Genomic DNA, 24,764 nt, shown 5'->3' with positions numbered 1-24,764 from the left:
GTGTGGAAATTCCTTAAAGAACTAACAGTAGAACTACCATTTGATCCAGCAATCCCACTACTGGGTATCTACCCAGGGGAAAATAAGTCATTATACGAAAAAGATACTTGCACACGCATGTTTATAGCAGCACAATTCACAACAGCAAAAATGTGGAACCAACCCAATGCCCATCAATCAACGAATGAATAAAGAAGCTGTGATTTTTATATATATATAAAAAAAGTGTGTGTATTACATATATATATATATATATATACATATATATATACATATATATATATATATATACGTATATATATATATATATATACGTATATATATATAATGAAATACTATTCAGCCATAAAAAGGAATAAATTCATGGCATTCATAACAACCTGGATGAGACTGGAGACTATTATTCTAAGTGAAGTAACTCAGGAATAAAAAACCAAACTAAATATTCTCACTCATAAGTGAGATCCAAGCTATGAGGATACAAAGGCATAAGAATGACACATTGGATTTTGAGGACTCAGGGAGAAAGGGTGGGAAGTGGGTGAGAGATAAAAGACCACATATTGGATGCAGTGTATACTGCTCAGGTGATGGGTGCACCAAAATCTCACAAGTCACTAAAGAAATTACTCATGTAACCAAACACCACCTGTTCCCCAATAACCTATGGAAAAAATTGTAATAATTTAAAAACATTAAAAATATAAATAAAAAATAAAAACACATTCCTAACCAGTGAGTTAAAGAAAAAAATGAGAAAAGACCTTGATATAAATAAAAGAAACACACACACACACACACACAATATATATATATAACAAAACTTATAGGATGTAGTTTAAAAAGTGCTTGGAGGAAAATGTATATGTGTAATATTTTTATTTAAGAAATTTTTCAGATCAATACATTCACTCCCACTTTAATGAGAAACTGGAAAAAATGAACAAACTAAACAAAAGCAAGCTAATGATTAGAGGGGACATCAACAAAATATAAAACAGAAAACCCATAGAGAAAATCAACAAAACCCAAACTTGGTTCTTTGAAAGATAAACAAAAATGACAACCCTTTAGCTAGATAGAACAATAAAAATAGAGAGAATACTAAAATTACTAAAATCAGGAATAAAAAAGCAGACATCACTACTGACTATAGAGAAATATGTAGGATTATAAGGGAATTGTATGAACTAGTGTAGTTGGAAAATGTTAAAATCTATCAAAACTGAATTAAAAGAAATAGAATACTTAAAAAGGTATGTAATGAGTAAAGATACTGAATTAGTAATCCAATGACTTCCCACATAGGAAAGTCCAGGTTCAGATGGCTTTACTGGTAAATGCTACCAGATATTTAAAGAAAAATTAACACCAATCCTTTGAAAATTCTTCCAAAAGATGGAAGAGCAGAACAAGCATTACAATATATTCTTTGGGGCCAATATTAACCTGATAGCAAAAGTATAAAAATATATCACGATATAAAAAATGACAGACCAATATCCCTTTATGAATAAACATGCAAAAATCCTGATGAAAATGTATAGTAAACCAAAATCCAGCAATATATAAAAGAGATTATGCACCATGGCCAAGTGGAATTTTCAGAAATTCAAAGTTGGTTCAACATATGAAAATCAATTAATGTAATATACTACATGAATAAAAAGAAAACACAATTTTCTCAATAAGTGTAGAAAAAAGCATTTGCCAAAACCCAACACTTTCATGATAAGCAGTCAACAAACTAGAAATTGAATCGAACTTCTTAAACCTGATAAAGAACATCTATGGAAAACCCAAAAGACTGACAAGATGCTCAACTAGACACAGCCAGGATGAGCTTCTCCCACTGAGAGAGACCAGAATATAGGGTAGAACAGCATATTCCAAACAAATCGTCTCAGAAAATACACTGAGAGTGAGTAGAGAGAAAAATATAGAAATTGGGGCTGAAGAGAGAGGAAGCTGCGAACCCTGCACTGGGCTGCCAAGCACTGAAATTCATTCCTGGCCCTGAAAGGCTCCTAAGGTAGGGGTGAATGAACTAACTGTGGAGTAACCCACTCTCACCACAGATCTACAAGATCTTAACTGCAGGAAATCCCATGACTCCTATGGACATATAGATTGAAAGGAGGAACTGCGCAAAGAGTTGGAACAGACAGAGCCCAGGGAGTTGCCATGGGGATAGCTGCAAAGGAACATGGCCATAGATGCCCATTCCTCAATGCTCTCCATGCTCCTCTAGATGGCTCTCAGCTGTGTTAACTACAGGGCTTGAAGAGAGCAGGGCAGTCTTTCCCACAGAACAAGGGCAAAACTGATCTAAGTGCCCCCTGTCCACTTCACCATGGGAGCGGGCACACAGGGAAGCCACCACTGCTCAACCAGAGGGCTTTTGCAGGTGACCACTACCAGATTGCTTTCACTGTGGGCCCCTCCCATCATCCCACCAGAGTGCTTTCCCCAGTGCCCCCGCCCCCACCACTGCCCCACTGGAGCCCTTTAGCCAGTGGCTCCCTGCCGCTCTGAGGGAGTGCTTGTGACTGACTATTGCCCCCACTGCCCTGACGTAGTGCTTTTACCAACCAACCCCCACTGACCTGATGGAGCACTTTCACCTTCTGACCCCAACAGAATGCTTTTACCAGCAACTTGGGAGACTCTCAACCCCCCTAGCACAGCTGGTTCTCAGTCTCAAGGGGCCAGATAACAAGACTACGGGCTCAGTCCCAGTCCCCCAGGGTAAAAGCAGCAGTCCAAGAGTGACGAGGTGAGCCTTGGCCCTCTAAAAGCATCCAGACGTGAAGCCAATTGACCATATTTAACTTGCACCACAAACACTCAAGAGAAATTAAGACTATACAAACAAAAAGCCCCATCCAAAAGACAGCAATTTCAAAGAATAAATGAACATCAGCTTCCACAGGTGACAAAGAACCAGCACAAAAACTCTGGCAACTCTAAAAGCCAGAGTGTCGTCTTATCTCCAAATGATCACACTAGCTCCCCAGCAATGGTTCTTACCAGATTGAAATGGTTGAAAAGTCAAACACAGAATTCAGCCTCTGGATGGAAACCAAGCTCAAAGAGATACAAAGGGTTGAAACCAAACAAGAAAAATGGTAAAATAATGCGAGAGTTGAAAGATGACCTAGCCATCTTAAGAAGGAACCATACTGAACTTCTGATAATAAACTTAGTACATGAATTTCATAATACAATTGGAAGCATTAACAACAGAATAGATCAAGCTGAGGAATCACAGAGCTCAAAGACCACTTCTTTGAATCAATGCAAGTAAACAAAAATTTAAAAAATAATTTTGAAAATGCACAAAATCTCTGAAAAATATGGAGTTATGTAAAGAGACCAAAGCTATAACTCACTGGTATTCCTGAATGAGGAGAAAGAGTAAGCAACTTTGAAAACATATTTTAGGACACAGTCCATGAAAATTTTCCCAACATCACTAGAGAGGTCATCATGCAAATTAAAAAATTCAGAGAACCCTTTTGAGATATCATACAAGACAACCATCCCCAAAACACAGACTCATCAGATTTTCCAAAGTGAATGTGAAAGAAAAATTGTAAATGCAGCTAGAGAGAAGGATCAGGTCACCTATAAAGGGAGCCTCACCAGGCTAACGTGGGCCTTTCACCAAAAACGTTAGAAGCCAGAAGAGACTGGGGGCCTATTTTCAGCATCTTTAAGAAAATAAATTACAACAAATAATTTCATCTCACCAAACGAGGCTTCATATGTGAAGGCGAAATAAAATCCTTTTCAGAGAAGCAAATGCTAAGGGAATTTGTTACCACTAGATCTGCCTGAAAAGGCATCCTTAAGTGAGTGCTAAACTTGGAAATGAAAGAAAGATAACTACCATCACAAAAACACACTTACATACATATGCCACAGACACTATAAAGCAACTACATAATCAAGTCTACATAACAATGAGCTAACAACATGACAGGATCATATCCTTGTACATCAATATTAACCTTGAATATAAACAGGCTAAATGTCCCCACTTAGAAGGCATAGAGTGGCAAGCTGGATAAAGAAGCAAGACTCAACTGTCTGCAGTCTTCAAGAGACCCATCTCATATGCGATGATACCCACAGGTCCACAGTAAAGGGATGGAGAAATATTTATCATGCAAACAGAAAACAAAAAGCAGGGATTGCTATTCTTATATCAGATAAAACAGACTTTAAACCAACAGTAATTTAAAAGGACAAAGAAGGTTGTTACATAATGAAAAAGGGTTCAATTCAACAAGAAAACTTAACTATTCTAAATATATATACACCCAAATTTGGAACACTCAGATTCATAAAACAGGTACATAGAGATTTATGAAGAGATGTAGATTATGACACAATGATATTAGAAGACATCAACACCCCACTGACAATGTTTCAGACCATCAAAGCAGAAAACTAATAAAGTTATATTGGATTTAAACTCAACACTTGAACAATTGGATATAATAGACATCTACAGAATACTCCACCAAATAAGAACAGAATGCACATTCTTCTCATTTGCATGCAGTACATGCTCTAAGATTGATCACATGCTTGACCATAAAACAAGTTTCAACAAATTAAAAAAAAAAAATCTAACCATATCACCCACATTCTAAGACCAAAGTATAACAATAATAGAAATCAATACTAAGAAGATCTCTCAAAAGCATACAGTTACATGGAATTAAACAATGCACTTATAAATGACTGTGGGTAAAAAACAAAATTAATGGAGAAACCAATAAATTATTTGAAACTAATGAAAAAAGAGTCACAGCATACTATAATTGTTGGGACAGAGCTAAAGCAGTGTTAAGAAGTAAGTTTATAGCACTAAAGACGTCAAAAAGAAAGATCTCAAAGTAACAACCTAACATCAAACCTGGAGGAACTAGAAAAACAAGAGCAAACAAACCCCAAAGCTAGCAGGAGAAAATAACCAAAATCAGAGGAAAACCAAATAAAACTGAGATGCAAAAATTCATACAAAGATCTACAAAACCAAAAGTTTGTTCTGTCAAAGAATACGCAAGATTGATAGTCTGCTAGTTCAATTAACAAAGAAAGAAATGGAGAAGATAAAAATAAGTTCAATCAGAATGGAAAAAAGTGACATTACAATAACCCCATGAAAATATGAAAAAAAAATAATCAGAGAGTATAACAAACACCTCTATGCACATAAACTAGAAAACCTAGAAGAAATGGGTAAGTTTCTGGAAACACACAGCCTCCAAACATTGAAAAACTTGACACCCTGAGTAGACCAATAACAACTTCTGGAATTGAATCAGTAATAAAAAACACCTACCAAGCAAAAAATAAAGCCCTAGATCAGATGGATTTACGGCTGAATTTGACCAAATATGCCAAGAAGAGCTAGTACCAATCCTACTAAAATTATTCCAAAAAATCAAGGACGACGGGCACCTCCCTAACTCATTCTATGAAGTCAGCACCATTAAGATACCAAAACCTTGCAGAGACACAATAATAGAAGGATACTTCAGGCCAATACCCCTGATGAACATACACACAAAAATCCTCAACAAACTACTAGCCAACCAAATTGAGCACCACAACAAAAAGTTAATACCTCTCATGATTAAATAGGCTTCACTCCCGGGATGCAAGGTTGATTCAACATCTGCAAATCAATAAATGTGATTCACCACAAAATAGAATTAAAAACAAAACCACGTAATCATCTCAATAGATGCAGAGAAGGCTTTTGATAAAATACAACATCACTTCATATTAAAAATCCTCAACAAATTAGGCTCTGAAGGAACATACATCAAACTAATTACAGCCATCTATGAAAAACCCACAGCCAACATCATGCTGAATGAGCAAAAGCTGGAAGCATCCCCCTTAAGAACTGGAACAAGGCAAGGATGCCCACTCTCACCACTCCTACTTAACACAGTACTGAAATTTGTAGCCAGAGCAATTAGGCAAGAGAAAGAAATAAAAGGCACCCAAATAGAAAAAGAGGAAGTCACACCATCTCTCTTTGCAGATGATATGATTCTATTGCTAGAAAATGCTAAAGACTCTGCCACAAGGCTCCTAGAACTGAAAAATGACTTCAGTTAAGTTTCAGGATACAAAATTAATGTACAAAAATCAATAGCATTTCTATATGACAATAACATTCACATTGAGAGCCAGATCAATAATGCAATCCCATTTGCAATAGCCACAAAAAGAATAAAATATCTAGGAATACATCCAAACAAAAACATGAGGGATCTCTACATTGAAAACTACAAAACAGTGCTGAAAGAAACAGAGACAACACAAACAATTGGAAAAATATTCCATGCTCATGTATGGGAAGAATTAATATCATTTAAATGGCCATATTGCCCAAAGCTATCAATATATTCAATGCTATTCTTATCAAACTACCAATGCCATTTTTCACAGAAGTATAGAAAGCAATTTCAAAATTCACATAGAACCAAAAAAGAGCCTGAATAGTCAAAGCAATCCTAAGCAAAAAGAGCAAAGCCAGAAGCATCACACTTACCAACTTGAAACTACACTACAAGGCTAAAGTAACCAAAGCAGTATAATACTGGTACAAAAACACATCCATGGACCAATGGAACAGGAGACAGAACCAAGAAATACAGCTGCACACTTACAACCATCTGATATTTGACAAAGTTGACAATGACAAGTAATGGGGAAAGGACTTCCTATACAATAAATTGTGCTGTGATAACTGGATAACTATATGCAGAAGACTAAAATTGGACCCCTTTATTTAACCATTTACAAAAATCAACTCAAGCTGAATTAAAGATTTAAGCATAAGATCTCAACCTATAAAAACGCCAAATGAACACCTAGGAAATACTTTTCTCAACATAGGCCTTGGCAAAGATTTTATGACTAAGTCCCAAAAAGCAACTGTAACAAAAACAAAAATTGACAAATGAGACCTAATTAAACTAAGGAGCTTCTGCAGAGCAAAAGAAACTATCAACAATGTAAACAGACTACATACAAAATGGGAGAAAACATTTGTAAACTATGCATCTGACAAAGATGTAATATCCAGAATCTATAAGGAACTGAAACAAATCAAGAAGCAAAAACCAAATAGCCCCATTTAAAAAAATGGTCGAAGGACATGAGCAGACACTTCCCAAAAGAAGACTATTTAAAGGAGCTATTAAATATATGAAAACATTCACAACACCACTAATCATCAAAGATTTGCAAATCAAAACCACAGTGAGATACCATCTCACACCAGTTAATATGGTTATTATTAAAAAGTCAAAAAATAACAGATGCTGCCTAGGTTTGTGGTGAAAAGGAAATGCCTATACACTGTTGGTGGGAATGTAAATTAGTTCAGCCACTGTGGAAAGCCATTTTGAGATTTCTTAAACAACTTAAAACAGAACTAGTATTCAAACCAGCAATCGCATCACTGGATATACATCTAAAAGCAAATATATCACTCTACAAAAAAGATACATGCACTCATGTGTTCATTGCAGCATTATTAACAACAGCAAAGATATGAAATCAACCTAGATGCCCTTCAACAGTGGCCTGGATTTAAGAAAATGTGGTACATATAGACCCTGGAATACTACACAGTCATAAAAATAATGAAATCATGTCCTTTGCAGAAACATGGATGCAGCTTGAGGCCATAATCCTAAGCCGCCTAACACAGGAACAGAAAACCAAATATCACATGTTCCCACTATAAGTGGGAGCTAAACACTGAGTATACAAGGACACAAAGCTGAGAACAACAGACACTGAGGACTACTTGGAGAGGATAGTGGAAGTGGGTTGATAGTTAAAAAACTAATTATTGTGTACTAAACTCACTCCCTGAGTGACAGGATAATTCCTTCAGCAAACCCCATTAACATGTATTTTACCCATGTAAAAATGGGTAAAGCACATGTAGCTCCTGAACCTACTTTAAAAGTAAAAAGAAAAAAAAAGAGCTTTTAGGTAAAACCAGCTTAATAAATGTGGAAAAAATATATGTCAAACTTATATTTCACTTAACGGCAAAAGATTGACATAAGTAAATAAATAAATCGGGAAGAAGATGAGGATTTATGCTCTAGAAACTTATTTTCAACATTGTAATCGAGGTTCTAACCAGGCCAATCGGGCAAGAAATACAATATATCCAGATCAGAAAGGAAGTAAAAGTTTCTTCCTTTGGAGATGACAGGATTTTGTATTAATATATAAAATATCTTAAAGAATCCACAAGAAAACCTATGAGAAGCAATAAACCAATTCAACAATGTTGCAAGTTACAAAACGAAAATACAAAAATCATATGTAAATACAGTGGTCACATGTGTTTATGTACACTGGATAGATATGAAGAAACCAAAATTAATATTAAGAAAATAATTCTACTTATAACAGCATCAAAAGGAATAAAATGTTTAGAAATAAATTTAACAAAAAAGGGTGAAGTATAAACTCTGCAAACTAAAAACCATTGCTGAAAGCAACGAAAAAAGATGCAATTAAATGGAAAGACATCCATGCTTATGAATTAAAAGAGTTAATATTGTAAAGATGACACCGCTTCCCATGTTCAACTAAAGATTCAATAGAATCCCTATCAAAATCCCAGCTGGGTTTTTTGCAGGTATTGACATGCTGATCCTATGAGTCATATCGAAATGCAAGGGATGCCAAGGAAAAAAAGAATTTAAAAAGAAGGAACAACATTGGAGGACTCACAATTCCAAGTTTCAAAATGTACTACACAGCTACAGAAATCAAAACTGTGGAACTGGCAAAGGTACACATATAGTACACTGACATATAAACCATAGAAATAGAATTGAATGCCTCGAAATATACCTTTACATGCAGCATTATTTACAATAGACAAGTTATGGAATCAACCTAAGTGTCCATCAATGGATGAATGGATAAAGAAAATATGTGCGTGTGTGTGTGTGTGTGTATATATATTTTTTTCTTTATATATGTTCCTTTATATATGTTTTTTATAAAGAATATATGTTCTTTATAAAATATCTTAAAGAATATGTTGTTTATAAAAACATATATAAAGGAACATATATAAAGAACATATATATGTTCTTTATGTTCTTATGTTCTTTTTATGTTCTTTATATGTGTTCTTCTTATGTTCTCTATATATGTTCCTTTATATATGTTTCTTTATGTGTTTCTTATATAACATTTCCACTGTATACGTGTGTGTATTATATATATATTATATATTTATATTTTACATATATACAATATACACACACATATACAGTGGAATACTATCCAGCCTTATAAAAAAGAAGATTCTGGATTTGCAACAACATGGATGAATGTAGAGGACACTATGCTAAGTGAAATATGCCAGATGCAGAAATACAAATACTGCATGGTCTCACTTATATGTGGAATCTAAAACAATGTTGGTTAGCAGAGGCTAGGTGGGGTGGAATAGGGTGATGTTGGTCAAACAGTAAAAAGTTGCATCTGAACAGTAGGAATAAAGTAAGGTTATGGATATATTAATTAGTTTGATTAAATCATTTCACACTGTGCATATATACACATATATAATACATATTATATAAAATAGCATCACACTACTTCTAGTTGTATGCAATTATAATTTGTTAAAATCATTAAATTAACAAATATATAACTACATATTTATGATTATCTTATTTTTTACAAAGCTGCCAGGAAAATTTAATGGGGAAAGAGTGGTCATTTCAGCAAATGGTGCTTGGACAACTGAATGAACTTAAATCCCTATCCCATATCACATACAAAAAGTAACTCAAAATAGATCACAGACATAAGTGCACAAGGTAAAACTATTAAATGAAAACAGAGAAGTAAATCTTTATGACCTTGGATTAGGCAATGTTTCCTTAGCAAAAACAAAATATAAGCAATAACAAAAAAAAGATGAATTTGCCAAAATTTAAAACTTACATACTTCAAAGCATACCCTCAAGAAAATAAGACAACCCATATAATGGTAAAACATTTTCAAACCACATATATAATAACAGACTTGTAATCAGAATATATAAGGAACTGTTAAAATTGAACAATAAAAATACAAATAACCCAATTTAAAGATGGACACAGGATCTGAAAAGACATTTCTCCAAAGAAGATATATAAGTGGGTATAATCACATAAAAAGATGCTCAACATATTTAGCCATCAGAGAAATGTAAGTCACAACTACAATGAGAAACCACTTTATAGTCAGAATGGCGGTAATCAAAAGGATAAGTAACAACAAGCACTGGCCAGAAATTGGGGAAATCAGAACAATACTCATACACTGTTGGTGGGAATGTAAAATAGTGAAGCCAACTTGGAAAAGTCTCACGTTCCTCAAATTGTTAAATACAGAACAATCATGTAACTCTTCTACATATATATCCAAGACACAAAAACAGGTGTTCAAACAAAAAATCTGTACACCGATGCTCATAGCAGCATTATGCATAATAGCCAAAAAGTGGAAACCACCCAAATGTCCATCAACCGATTAATGAGCAAACACAGTGTGCTTTTATCCATACAATGGAATGTTATTCAATAAAACATGTGAAGTACTAATGCATGCTACAACATGGAGGAAACTCAAAAATGTGGTAACTAGAAGACACAAACCACAAAAGACCACATATTGTATGATTTTAGTTATATAAAATGTCTAGAATAGGTAAATCCACAGAGACAAAGTAAGTTGGTGTTTGTATAGTGCTGACGGAGTGGGGGATGGGGAGTGACTGCTATTTGGTAGGGTTTATTTGTTGGGTGATGAAACATTCTAAACCTAAATTGTAGTGATGGTTGCACAATTCTGTGAATATACTAAAAGCCACTGCCTTATACATTTTAAATGAGCAAGGTTTATAGTATGTGAATTGTATATCTCAGTAAAGATGCTAAAAAGACAATTGTGTGAAAATAGGAATTATGGTAACATTATAGTACTCTTTACAAAGGATTTCAAAATTTTGTTTGCTAAATAAAGGAAGGTGATAATAGATACACGGGAAGAATGATGGGTGGGAGCAGAAGACTAGAAGGTTCAAATTAATCAAATGTGAATGTTTCTTAATCAGTTTTGTTGGAATTCTTCAAAAAAGGAAAGAAATATGTATTTCACATTAAAAAGATTAGACCAATGTCAACCTTTCAATATTTTTCAGCATCCACAACTGGGTAATAAAATCCATGTGAATCCTCATTTTTCCTTCGGCTGAATGAATGGAATATGTGCAATGAAATCTGACTTCACCAAAATTTTCTGTATTTAAATTTTCCCAAGCAAGTAATTAACGACTTCTGTTTTAAAATTCTGTTTACCCCTACACTCAGATTCCCAAAGAAATGTTGACATTTAACAATGCAATCGACATCCAATTTGCATTGTTTGGTGAAAATGAAAATCTTCCTGAGAGTCAAATATTCCCAAGAACAAACCAGCTCAATAACTGAACATAACAAATAAACAAGTCTGATTTACAAACAGAAACAATCTGAATGTAATATAACAAGTAGCAAAGATCATATTTTCCAGCCAAATATTTTGGAAGATTTTTTTAAATAAAACTCACCTTCATATTCAGAATTTCACTTGCATTTTTGTATCTACAAAACATATTTCTCAGCTGACAAAATAAAATATTTCAGTTTAGGAAGACTCAATTCAACCTTTTACTTTAATATACTATGTTAATTTTAAGTCATATAAACATGGCAAAAATACATCTATTTTTAAAGAATGCCTGTTTTGGCAGTGTTAACTTATTTGACATTAAAATAAAAGTTAAAATGACCACATAAAATATTGCAAGTATTATCAGCAACATTTAATAAAGCTTAGGAGAAAATATTGACTAAAAAACTTTTTTTGTGTGTTCCAGTGTATTACAAAGCACCCTGTTTTCTCTAGAGTTCTTTATGCCATATTTTTGTAAACCCAATAAAATTGTTCATTTGACTTCATGTGTATTGTGAGATTAAAAGCCCTAAAAAGAAAACGTAGAAAACAAAAACCTTGAATTGCATTCAAATAGTTTTCTTTCTATTGTTTTCTCTTTTTGCATTCCCAACCCTCTAAAAAAAGACATTACTCATCTAAAATTACTATTATATAAACTCCAAGAACACATAAGTTATGTTTCTAAAAGTACTGAGTTTATTTTAAAGCATAGCATCAAGTTTGAATCTCATGAAACAAAGGCATCTCTTCATTATATGTTGATTTTGGCGAAAAGTAAAGACCAGCATACAATAGATATATATGATAATGTAGTTTAAAGTAAGAGGTGTTTGCTTTTGGTAATAAAGTAGTGTGAAACTTACTATATAAATCTGTGTTGGTTATTTAGGCCATGTTTCTTGTCTTTTCAGAAGTCTTCAGACTTAATATTTTAAAACTTGCCCTTTTTATTGGATACTTCTACTTTTTGCTGGAATAGAGGCATAGAAAAATTCTCACTGCTTAGACTAATACACTCATACAATACATGGCTAAACTGAAATAAAAAGGTAAGATATCTTAGGAATAGTAGCATTTACGATTGTGAGTTGTTTTAAACGGGCAAAACTACTAAGATTTGTTTTAGCAAAAACTCAAGGGAAACCAGTCTTGGGAATGACCGCCAAATAAGTTATTTAAAAGTCTAATCTCTTTGCTAGAGAATGCCATTTTAAGCTTACTTGGCATCCCACTTTCATGATATACATATGCATATTTCACTGAGGCAGGGAACTTGGATACATCATTCCATCATAGCTGTGTAGTTAAACAAGGAACTTGTCCACTGAATGAATCTATTGCTTTTGTGCATGTAGAAAGATATCTATTCTGATCACTGAAATGTGCAATGAAAGGCTACATTTAGAAGCTCAGAAAATCTATGGTTCAATATGTAGAAGTTTCATCTACAAAAGAATGGGAATGTTATAATTACGATAGGAAATTACAATGTTTAACATATCATAAACATTACCTGCAAGTACTTTTTAATCACAATAACATAGCATCAAAAAGGTACATATTTTTGTTCACGAAAATTAATGAGGCAACTTAGGAATGAGAGACAGGTTATTTCTCTTTCTCCTTTTTAATGTAGAGTCGCAGATACACTTAAGTTGCCATAATAACGGCAGCAGGAGGGAAGGGTGTTTTCTTTGTAAAATCATTGGTGTACACAGGATGGCTTGGCAGGTAACAACACTATTTCTATGATATCTACTTATTAATATAATTTTATGTTAATATCCCATTCTCCTCACCATAATCACCATAATGTTCAAATTTTAATTTTGTATTCATTTTGAATGTTTGCATGTGAAAACCCAACTAATCTATTATTTCAACATTAAGCCTATTTCTTTTGAAGCAAAGCTAATTCTGCTATTTTATAAAAGCAATGGAGACTCATTATTCAGGATGCTTAAAGCACAGTGCTTAAGGTTCATGCTTGCTGCTTTGCTTGCACTTCTGCTTCCTGAAATGAAAAACAAACAAAACAGATAAGTTTAAACATCACAGAGCAGACACGCATGTGTATTTTAGTTAGACTACATTAGTTCCAACTACTAAGAATAAACAAAAGCCCCCAGAAGAGATTTCTTAAAAAGTTCTTAATAGAAAAACTACATAATTCAAACAGATTTCTAGAAACAGATATACAAAAAGACTACCTCATCATTCCTAATGATTTGGAATACTTCCATGAAAGCAAGTGATATACAGTTATAATTGATATTTTACTTAAAAACAGTCAGCTAGTTTCCTTTTTGTGTGATTTTTTCATGAAAATTGAGTATACAAAAACATGGTTACTTAAGTTTAAAATTAGTTGACTTTTGGTTAATTAAGGTTTAAATTGTGCTATCCATTAAATGTGCTATCCATTAAAATATTGTAGTTTTCATGTTTTATGATGGAATACACACCAAAAAATCAGGTTGCCTTCCTCCTCCTCTGGATAGTGAAGTACTCACCTCTAGCATAGGAACTCTTACCTACATGTGTGCTCTGGCACTCAACATAATACTTGACACAAAATAAACTTCAAGGAAAGTTTGTTGAACTAAAGATGAGTGGCAAGATTGACTCCAGAAAAGGAAACATCAGACTTAAGTTGTAGAAATCAAGCGTGGTAGACAACATCATTCTAAACACCTGTCACTAAATCCATACTTGACAGACTCTGGAGGACTGATACTGTCCAAATGAGTCCCAGTATTACATGCAAAAGAAGGGAGAAAAGCTAAAAGAGACACTAGATTTTTTACCCAAAAAAGGCAAAAGTAAAGGAAAGATGAAAATATGGAACGACACCAAAATTCATTCTTCATATCCTTTAAAAAAAATAATGAAATATACTACTGACTCATCGATATGGTTTGGCTGTGTCCCCACCGAAATCCCACGTCAAATTTCAATCCCCAGTGTTGGAGGAGCAGCCTGCTGGGAGGATATTTGATCATGAGGGCGGTTTCTAATGGTTTAGCACCATCCTCCTACTGCTGCTTGTCTAAAAGTGTGTAGCACCTCTCCCTCTCTCTCCTGCCACCATGCCAGGACGTGCTTCCTTCCCCTTCACCCTTTGCCATGATTGTAAGTTTCCTGAGGCCTCCCCATCCATGGCTCCTGTACAGTCTTTGAAGCTGTGGGTCAATTAAACCTCTTTCTTCTTTATATATTGTCCAATCTCAAAAAGTTCTTTATAGCAGTTTAAGAACGAACTAATACATAAAATTGGTACCGGGGTGGGGTATTACTATAAAGATACCTGAAAATGTGGAAGCAACTTTGGAGGAAAGGTTGGAACAATTTGGAGGGCTCAGAAGAAGGCAGAAAGATGATGGAAAGTTTGGAGCTTCCTAGGGACTTGTTAAATTGTTATGACCGAAATGCTGATAGTGACATGGACAATAAGGTCCATACTGAGGTGGTCTCTGATGAAGATGAAGAACTTATTTGAAACTGGAGTAAAGGTCACAACTACTGTGCTTCAGCAAAGAGACTGGTGACACTGTGCTCCAGCTCAAGGGATCTGTTGAACTTTGCACTTGAGAGAGATGATTTAGGGCAAGCTTGTCAAACCTGTGGTCTGTGGGCTGCATGCTGCCCAGGACAGCTTTGAATGTGGCTGTATTAGTCTGTTTTCATGCTGCTCATAAAGATATACCCAAGACTAGGAAGAAAAAGAGATTTAATTGGACTTACAGTTCCACATGGCTGGGGAGACCTCAGAATCATGACGGAAGGTGAAAGACACTTCTTAAGTGGAGGCGGCAAGAGGAAATGAGGAAGATGCAAAAGTGAAAACTCCTGATAAAACCAACAGATCTCGTGAGATTTATTCACTACCACAAAAGCAGTATGGGGGAAACTGCCTTCATCATTCAAATTATCTCCCAACAAGTCCCTCTCAAAACAGGTGAAAATTATAGAAATAAAACTCAAGATGAGATTTGGGTGAGAACAAAGTGACAAACCATATCATTCTACCCCTGGCCTCTCCAAACCTCATGTCCTCACATTTCAAAACTAATCATGCCTTCCCAAAAGTCCCACAAAGTCTTAACTCATTTCAGCATTAAACCAAAAATCCACAGTCTGAAGTCTCATCTGAAACAAGTAAAGTCCCTTCTGCCTATGAGCCTGTAAAATCAGAAGCAAGTTCATTACTTCCTAGATACAATGGTGGTACAGGCATTGGGTAAATACAGATGTTCCAAATGGGAGAAATTGGCCAAAACAAAGGGGCCACAGGCCCAATGAAAGTTCAAAATCCAGCAGGGCAGTCAAATCTTAAAGCTCCAAAATGATCTCCTTTGACTCCATGTCTCACATCCAGGTCACACTGATGCAAAAGGTAGGTTCCCATGGTCTTGGGCAGCTCCACCCCTGTGGCTCTGCAGGGTACAGCCTCCCTCCCAGACCCTTTCACAGACTGGTGTTGAGTGTCTGCAGCTTTGCCAGGCACATGGTGCAAGCTGTCAGTGGATCTACCATTCTGGGGTCTGAAAGACAGTGGCCCTCTTCTCACAGCCCTACTAGGCAGTGCCCCGGTAGGGACTCGGTGTGGGGGCTCCAACTCCACATTTCCCTTCTGCACTGCCCTAGCAGAGGTTCTCCATGAGAGCCCCACCTCTGTAGCAAACTTCTGCTTGGATATCCAGGCATTTCCATACATCCTCTGAAATCTAGGCAGAGATTCCCAAACCTCAATTCTTGACTTCTGTGCACCCACAGGCTCAACACCACATGGAAGTTGCCAGGGCTTGGGGCTTGTGCCCACCACAGCCATGGCACAAGCTGTACTTTGGCCCCTTTTAGTCATGGCTGGAGTGGCTGGGACACAGGGTACAAAGTCCGTAGACTGCACATAGTATGCGGACACTGGGTCTGAACCACAAAACCATTTTTTTCTCCTAGGCCTCTGAGCCTGTGATGGAAGGGGCTGCCATGAAGACCTCTGACATGCCCTGGAGACATTTTCCCCATTTTCTTGGGGATTAATATTTGGCTCCTCATTACTTATGCAAATTTCTGCAGCCGGCTTGAATTTCTTCTCGGAAAATGGGCTTTTCTTTTCTACTACATTGTCAGGCTTCAAATTTTCCAAACTTTTATGCTCCACTTTCCTTATGAAAGTGAATGCCTTTAACAGCACCCAAGTCACCTCTTGAATGCTTTACTGCTTCAAAATTTCTTCCACCAGATACCCTAAACCATCTTTCTCAAGTTCAAAGTTCCATAAATCCCTAGGGCAGGGGCAAAATGCCACCAGTCTCTTTGCTAAAACATATCAAGAGTCACCTTGCTCCAGTTCCCAACAAGTTCTTCATCTCCATCTGAGACCACCTCAGCCTGGACCTTATTGTCCATATCACCATCAAGCTTTTGGTCAAAGCCATTCAATAAGTCTCTAGGAAGTTCCAAACTTTCTCACATTTTCCTGTCTTCTGAGCCCTCCAAACTGTTCCAACCTCTGCCTGTTACCCAGTTACAAAGTCACTTCCACATTTTTTTTGAGATGGAATCTCACTCTATCACCCAGGCTGTTGTGCTATGGTGCAATCTCGGCTCACTGCAACCTCTACCTCCCTGGTTCAAGTGATCCTCCTGCCTCAGCCTCCAAAGTAGCTGGGACTACAGGCACATGCCAACATGCCCAGCTACTTTTTGTATTTTTAGTAGAGACAGGGTTTCACCATTTGGCCAGGCTGATCTTGAACTCCTGATCTCAAGTGATCCACCTGCCTTGACCTCCCAAAGTGCTGGGATTGCAGGCATGAGCCAGCGCACCTGGCCACGTCCACATTTTTAAGTATCTTTTCAGCAACACTCCACTGTGCTGGTACCAATTTACTGTATTAGTCCATTTTCACCCTGTTGACAAAGGCATACCCAAGGAAAAAAAGTGTTTAATTAGACTTACAGTTCCACATGGCTGAGGAGGCCTCAAAATCATGGGGGAGGAGAAAGGCACTTCTTACACGGTGGCAGCAAGAGAAAATGAGAAAGATACAAAAGCAGAAACCTCTGATAAAACTATCAGATCATGAGACTTATTCACTACCACTAGAATAGTATGGGGGAAACTGCCCCCATGATTCAAATTGTCTCCCACTGAGTGTCTCCCACAATACATAGGAATTATGGGTGTACAATTCAAGATGAGATTTGGATGCAGACACAGAGCCAAACCATATCAGTGATCCAACACAAAGTCATAAACTTTCTTAAAACATTATGAGATTTTTTTTTGCAATTTTTTTTAGTTCATCAGCTATCACTAGTGTCATTGTATTTTGTGTGGCCCAAGACAATTCTTCTTTTTCCATTGTGGCCCAGGGAAGCCAAATGATTGGACATCCCTGATTTAGGGTCTCTGGTGGAAGAAATTTCTAAGGAGCAAAGTGTTCAAGATGTAGCCTGGCTGCTTCTAACAGCATAGCTCATATACATTCACAAAGAAATGATCTGAAATTGCAACTTACATTGAAAAGGGAAGCAGAGAATAAAAGTTTGGAAAATGTGAAACCTAACCATATGGTAGAAAATAAAAACCCATTTTCAGGGAAGAAATTCAAGCTGACTGCAGAAATTTGCATAAGTAAAGGGAGCTGAATGTTAATAGCCAAGACAACAAAGAAAATGCCTCCAGGGCATTTCAGAGGCCTTCATGGCAGCCCCTGCCATCAAAAGCCCAGAGGCCTACAATAGTAAAATGGTTTTGTGGGCCAGGCACAGAGCTCGACTGCTCTGTGCAGCCTCAGGATATGGCAACTGATGTTCCAGCGACTCCAACTACAGTCATGACTAAAAGGGCCCCAGATATGTGTCAGGCCACTGCTCCAGATGATGGAAGCTACAAATCTTGGGGACTTCCACATGGTGTTAAGGCTGTGGGTGTACAGCGGGCAAGAGTCGAAGCTTGGGAGTCACAGCCTAGATTTCAGAGGATGTATGAATATACTTGGATGTCCAGGCAGAAGTCTGCTGCAAGCATGGAGCCCTCATGCAGAACCTCTACTGGGGCAGTGCTGAGAGAAAACGTGGGGTTGGAGCCCCCACACAGAGGCCAGACTGGGGTACTGCCTAGTGTAACTGTGAGAAAGGGGCCACTGCCTCCAGGCCCCAGAATGGCAGATACACTCACAGCTTGCACCGTGGACCTGGTAAAGCCACAGGCACTCATCACCAGCCTGTGAGTGCAGTTGCCAAGGCTGTACCCTGCAGAGCTGTAGGATCAGAGCTGCCCAAGGCCCTGGGATCACATCCCTTGCATGAGTGTGCCCTGGATGTGAGACATGGAGTCAAAGAAGATTATTTTGAAACTTTAAGATGTAATAATTGTCCTACTTGGTTTCAGTCTTACATAGAGCAATTTTGTCAGTTTTGGCCAATTTCCCCCTTTTGTAATAGGAGCATTTACCTAATGCCTGTACTCCTACTGTATCTTGGAACTAACTAACTTGTTTTTATTTTACAGGCTTATAGGAAAAAGGGACTTGCCTCATCTCAAATGAGACTTTGGACTTGGACTTTTAAGTTAATGCTGAAAGGAGTTAAGACTTTGGAAGACTGTTGAGAAGAGATGATGGTATTTTGCAATGTGAAAAGGACATGAGATTTGGGAGGGGCAAGAGGCATAATGATATGGTTCAGCTCTGCATCCCCACCCAAATCTCATGTCAAATTGTAATTCTCATTGTTGGAGGAGGGGCCTGGTGGGAGCTGATTGGATCATGGGGGGTGGTTTCTAATGGTTTAGCACCATCCCTTTATTTCTGCTTGTCTAAAAGTGTGTAGCACCTAACTCCACCCCTCCTACCAACAAGTGAAGATGTGCTTGCTTCCCCTTTGCCCTCCACCATGATTGTAAGTTTCCCGAGGCCTCCCAAGCCATGCCTGCTTTACAGCCTGTGGAACTGTAAGTTAATTAAACTTCTTTTCTTTATAAATTACCCAGTCTCGGGTAGTTGTTTATAGCAGTGTGAGAATGAACTAATATACTCACCTTTGTAAATGCCTAGTCAAAAAAGGAAAAGTCCCTAAGTTCTTCTGAAGCTTTAACAGTGTTTAGATGTCAAAATGAATATATCTTAAAGTCACAGTATGCATCTTGCTTCATTTTATAGAACAAGCTTTCAAGAATTTCTACACATAACTCAAAAAATAATTTATACTAAGACCCCTCAAAGACATAGCAGACATAGCTGGAGAAGCAGTTGTATAATAATGCAAAAATGACCTAACATGAAATCCTTTTTCCTCTAAGGACCTAACATTGCTATGTAGCCAGTATTTTGTTGTGTTTTTGTATTTTGAATTTTTGTATGTACACAGTGGGTATATATATTTATGGGGTATATGACATGTTTTGATACAGGCATGCAATGGATAATAATCACATCTGGGTAAATGGAGTATCCGTAACTCCAATATGTGTCATTTGTTTTATAAACAACATAATTATTATATTGTTAGTTATTTTAAAGTATACAATCTATTTTTGACTATAGTCCTCATGTTTTGGTATCAAATACTAGACCTTACTCATTGTTTCTGTTTTCTGTGCCATTAACCATCCCCACTTCTCAATCTCCCACTACCTTTCTCAACCTCTGGTAACCATCTTTCTATTCTCTATCTCCATGAGCTCAATTGCTTGATTTTTAGATCCCACAAGTAAGTGAGAAAGTGGTGATTGTCTTTCTGTTCTTGGTTTATATCACTTAAAATAGTAATCTCCAATTCCCTCCATTTTGTTGCAAATGACTGGATCTCATTCTTTTTATGGCTGAATACTACTCCATTGTGTATAAGTACCACATTTTCTTAACCCACTCAACTGTTCATGGACACTTAGGTTACTTCCAAATCTTGGCTATTGTGTACAGTGTGGCAACAAACATGAGATTGTAGATATCTCTTTGATATACTGATTTGCTTTTTTTACTGTATATACCCAGCAGTAGGACTGCTGAATCATATGGTAGTTCTACTTTTAGTTTTTTGAGGAACCTCCAAACTGTTCTGTATAGTGGCTGTATTAATTTACATTCCCACCAACAGTGTATGAATGATCCCTTTTCTCCTCATCCTTACCAGCATGTATTATTGCCTGACCTTTGGATAAAAGCCATATTAACTGGGGTGAGATTATATCTCACTGTAGTTTTTATTTGCATTTCTCTAATGATCAGTGATGTTTAGCACACTTTCATATCTGTTTGCAACTCGTATGTCTTCTTTTGACAAATGATTATTCAAATCTTTTGCCTACGTTTTAATTGGATTATTAGAATTTTTCATATAGAGTTGTTTTTTGTTTGTTTGAGGCAGTCTCACTCTGTCAACCACACTGAAGTGCAGTGGTACAATCTTGGCTCACTGCAACCTCCACCTTTTGGGTTCAAGTGATTTTCGTGTCTCAGCTTCCTGAGAAGCATGTCTTACAGATCTTACACATCTGTGCCACTACTCCCGGCTAATTTTTGTACTTTTAGTAGACACGGGGTTTCACCTTGTTGCTCAGGCAGGTCTCAAACTCCTAGCCTCAAGTGATCTGCCCATCTTAGTCTCCCAAAGTGCTGGGATTACAGGTGTGAGCCACCATGCGTGGCCCCTATAGAGTGGTTTGAGCCTCTCATATATGCTTTTTACCAATCCCCTGTCAGATGGGTAGTTTGCAAATATTTTCTCCCACTCTTTGGGTTGTCTCTTCACTTTGTTTATTGTTTCCTTTGTTGTGAAGAAACTTTTTAACCTGATATGATCCCATTTGTCCATGATTACTTTTGTTGCCTGTGCTTTTGGGGTATTTCTCAAGAAATTTTTGCCCAGACCAATGTCCTGGAGAGTTTCTACAGTGTTTTCTTGTAGTCGTTTCATAGTTTGAGGTATTAGAGTTAAGTCTTTATTGTGAAATGGTTTTTGTATATGGCAAGAGATAGGGGTCAAGTTTCATTCTTCTGCATATGGAGTCCAGTTTTGCCAGCACCATTTATTGAAGTGACTCTCTTTTCCCCAGTGTATGTTCTTGGCACCTTTGTCAAAAATGAGTTCACTGTAGGTGTGATGATTTGTTTCTGGGTTCTCTATTCTGTTACCTTGGTTTATGTGTTTGTTTTTATGCCAGTACCATGCTGTTTTGATTAGTATAGCTCTGTATTATAATTTGAAGTCAGGTAATGTGATTCCTCTAGTTTTGTTCTTTACACTTAGGATAGCTATGGCTATTCTGGGTCTTTTGTGGTTACCTACGAATTTTAGAATTTTTTTTATTTCTGTGAAGAATGTCATTGATATTTTTATATTAATTGAATCTGCAGATTGTTTTGGACAGTATGAACATTTTAATGATATCGATTATTTCAATCCATGAACATGGAATATTTTTTCCATTTTTTGTGTCGTCTTCAATTTCTTTCATCAATGTTTTATATTTTCATTGTAGAAAACTTTAAGATCTTTGGTTAATTCCTAGGTATTTGTGGCTATTGTAAATGGAATTACTTCTTATATTTCTTCTTCATATTATTTGTTGTTGACATATAGAAATGCTACTGACTTTGTATGTTGATTTTGCATCCTGCAACTTTACTGAATTTGTTTATCAGTCCTAACAGTTTTTTGGTGATGTCTTTAAAACTCTTTGAATTCAACATCATATCATTTGCAAACAGGGATAATTTGACTTCTTCATTTTGAGTTTGGATAACTTTAGGTATTTTTCTTGGCTGGTTGCTCTAGCTAAGACTCCCAGTACTATGTTGAATAACAGTGGTGAAAGTGGCATCAATGCAGTGCTCCATATCTTATAGAAAAGGCATTCAGTTTTTCCTCATTCAGTATGATACTAGCTGTGGTTCAGTCTTTTATTGTGTTGAAGTATGTTCCTTCTATACTAAGTCCTTTTGATGGCTTTTATCTTGAAAGGATGTTGAATTATATCAAATGCTTTTTCAGCATCAATTGAAATGATCATATGGTTGTTATCCTTTATTCTGTTGATATAATGTGTCACGTTGTTTGATTTGCATATATTGAACCATCATTGCATTCCAGAAAAAATTCTCACTTGGTCAGGATGAATGATCTTTCTAATATAGTGCTGAATTCTGTTTGCTAATATATTTTTGAAAAATTTTGGAGATCTATCTTCGGGGTGGAGCCAAGATGGCCGAATAGGAACAGCTCCGGTCTCCAGCTCCCAGCCCCAGTGACAGAGAAGACGGGTGATTTCTGCATTTCTGCTTGTGGTACTGGTTTCATCTCACTAGGGAGTGCCTAACAGTGGGTGCAGGACAGTCGGTGAAGCGCACTGTGCGCGAGCCGAAGCAGGGCGAGGCATTGACTCACTCGGGAAGTGCAAGGGGTCAGGGAGTTCCCTTTCCTAGTCAAAGAAAGGGGAAGCAGACGGCACCTGGAATATCGGGTCAGTCCCACCCTAACTGCGCTTTTCCAACGGGCCTGGAAAACGGCACACTAGGAGATTGTGTCCCGCACCTGGCTCGGAGGGTCCTATGCCCACGGAGTCTCGCTAATTGCTAGCACAGCAGTCTGAGATCAAGCTGCGAGGCGGCAGCGAGGCTGGGGGAGGGGCGCCCGCCATTGCCCAGGCTTGCTTAGGTAAACAAAGCAGCCAGAAAGCTCGAACTGGGTGGAGCCCACCACAGCTCAAGGAGGCCTGCCTGCCTCTGTAGGCTCCACCTCTGGGGGCAGGGCACAGACAAACAAAAACTCTGCAAGAACTTCCACAGACTTAAATGTCCCTGTCTGACTGACAGCTTTGAAGAGAGTAGTGGTTCTCCCAGCACGCAGCTGGAGATCTGAGAACAGTCAGACTGCCTCCTAAAGTGGGTCCCTCACCCCTGAGCAGCCTAACTGGGAGGCACCCCCCCAGTAGGGACAGACTGACACCTCATTCAACCCGGTACTTCTCTGAGACAAAACTTTCAGAGGAACTATCAGACAGCTGAATTTGTGGTCTCACGAAAATCCGCTGTTCTGCAGCCACCGCTGCTGACACCCAGCCAAACAGGGTCTGGAGTGCACCTCTAGTAAACTCCAACAGACCTGCAGCTGAGGGTCCTGTCTGGTAGAAGGAAAACTAACAAACAGAAAGGACATCCACACCAAAAACCCATCTGTACATCACCATCATCAAAGACAAAAAGTAGATAAAACCAAAAAGATGGGGAAAAAACAGACCAAAAAAACTGGAAACTCTAAAAAACAGAGCACCTCTCCTCCTCCAAAGGAACGCAGTTCCTCACCAGCAACGGAACAAAGCTGGATGGAGGATGACTTTGATGAGTTGAGAGAAGAAGGCTTCAGACGATCAAACTACTCTGAGCTACGAGAGGAAATTCAAAACAACAGCAAAGAAGTTAAAAAATTTGAAAAAAAATTAGAAGAATGGATAACTAGAATAACCAATGGAGAGAAGGGCTTCAAGGAGCCGATGGAGCTGAAAGCCAAGTTTCGAGAACTACACGAAGATTGCAGAAGCCTCCGTAGCAGATGCGATCAACTGGAAGAAAGGGTATCGCTGATGGAAGATGAAATGAATGAAATGAAGAGAGAAGGGAAGTTTAGAGAAAAAAGGATAAAAAGAAATGAACAAAGCCTCCAAGAAATTTGGGACTATGTGAAAAGACCAAACCTACGTCTGATTGGTGTACCTGAAAATGATGGGGAGAATGGAACCAAGTTGGAAAACACTCTGCAAGATATTATCCAGGAGAACTTCCCCAATCTAACAAGGCAGGCCAGCATTCAGATTCAGGAAATACAGAGAACGCCACAAAGATACTCCTCGAGAAGGGCAACTCCAAGACACATTATTGTCAGATTCACCAAAGTTGAAATGAAAGAAAAAATGTTAAGGGCAGCCAGAGAGAAAGGTCGGGTTACCCACAAAGGGAAGCCCATCAGACTAACAGCTGATCTCTCGGCAGAAACTCTACAAGCCAGAAGAGAGTGGGGGCCGATATTCAACATTCTTAAAGAAAAGAATTTTCAACCCAGAATCTCCTATCCCGCCAAACTAAGCTTCATAAGTGAAGGAGAAATAAAACACTTTACAGACAAGCAAACGCTGAGTGATTTTGTCACCACCAGGCCTGCCCTAAAAGAGCTCCTGAAGGAAGCACTAAACATG

General features: G+C 37.5%; 1 protein-coding gene across 1 annotated transcript in view; it reads right to left on the bottom strand.

Moving 5' to 3' along the window:
• Positions 1 to 12,236: 12,236 nt before the first annotated feature.
• SH3BGRL (SH3 domain binding glutamate rich protein like) overlaps positions 12,237 to 24,764 on the bottom strand; it is a 108,687-nt gene continuing 96,159 nt past the window's right edge. Inside the window, exon 4 of the mRNA XM_003269010.4 lies at positions 12,237 to 13,577. Coding sequence (XP_003269058.1) covers positions 13,545 to 13,577 — 33 coding nt within the window. The 3' untranslated portion in view covers positions 12,237 to 13,544. The remainder of the gene's footprint in view (positions 13,578 to 24,764) is intronic.

Source organism: Nomascus leucogenys, chromosome X (genome assembly GCF_006542625.1).
Source record: "Nomascus leucogenys isolate Asia chromosome X, Asia_NLE_v1, whole genome shotgun sequence".
NCBI classification, from domain to species: Eukaryota; Metazoa; Chordata; class Mammalia; order Primates; family Hylobatidae; genus Nomascus; species Nomascus leucogenys.
The sequence above is the reverse complement of the archived record's forward strand: the minus strand, read 5'-3'. Positions and strand labels throughout refer to the sequence as shown.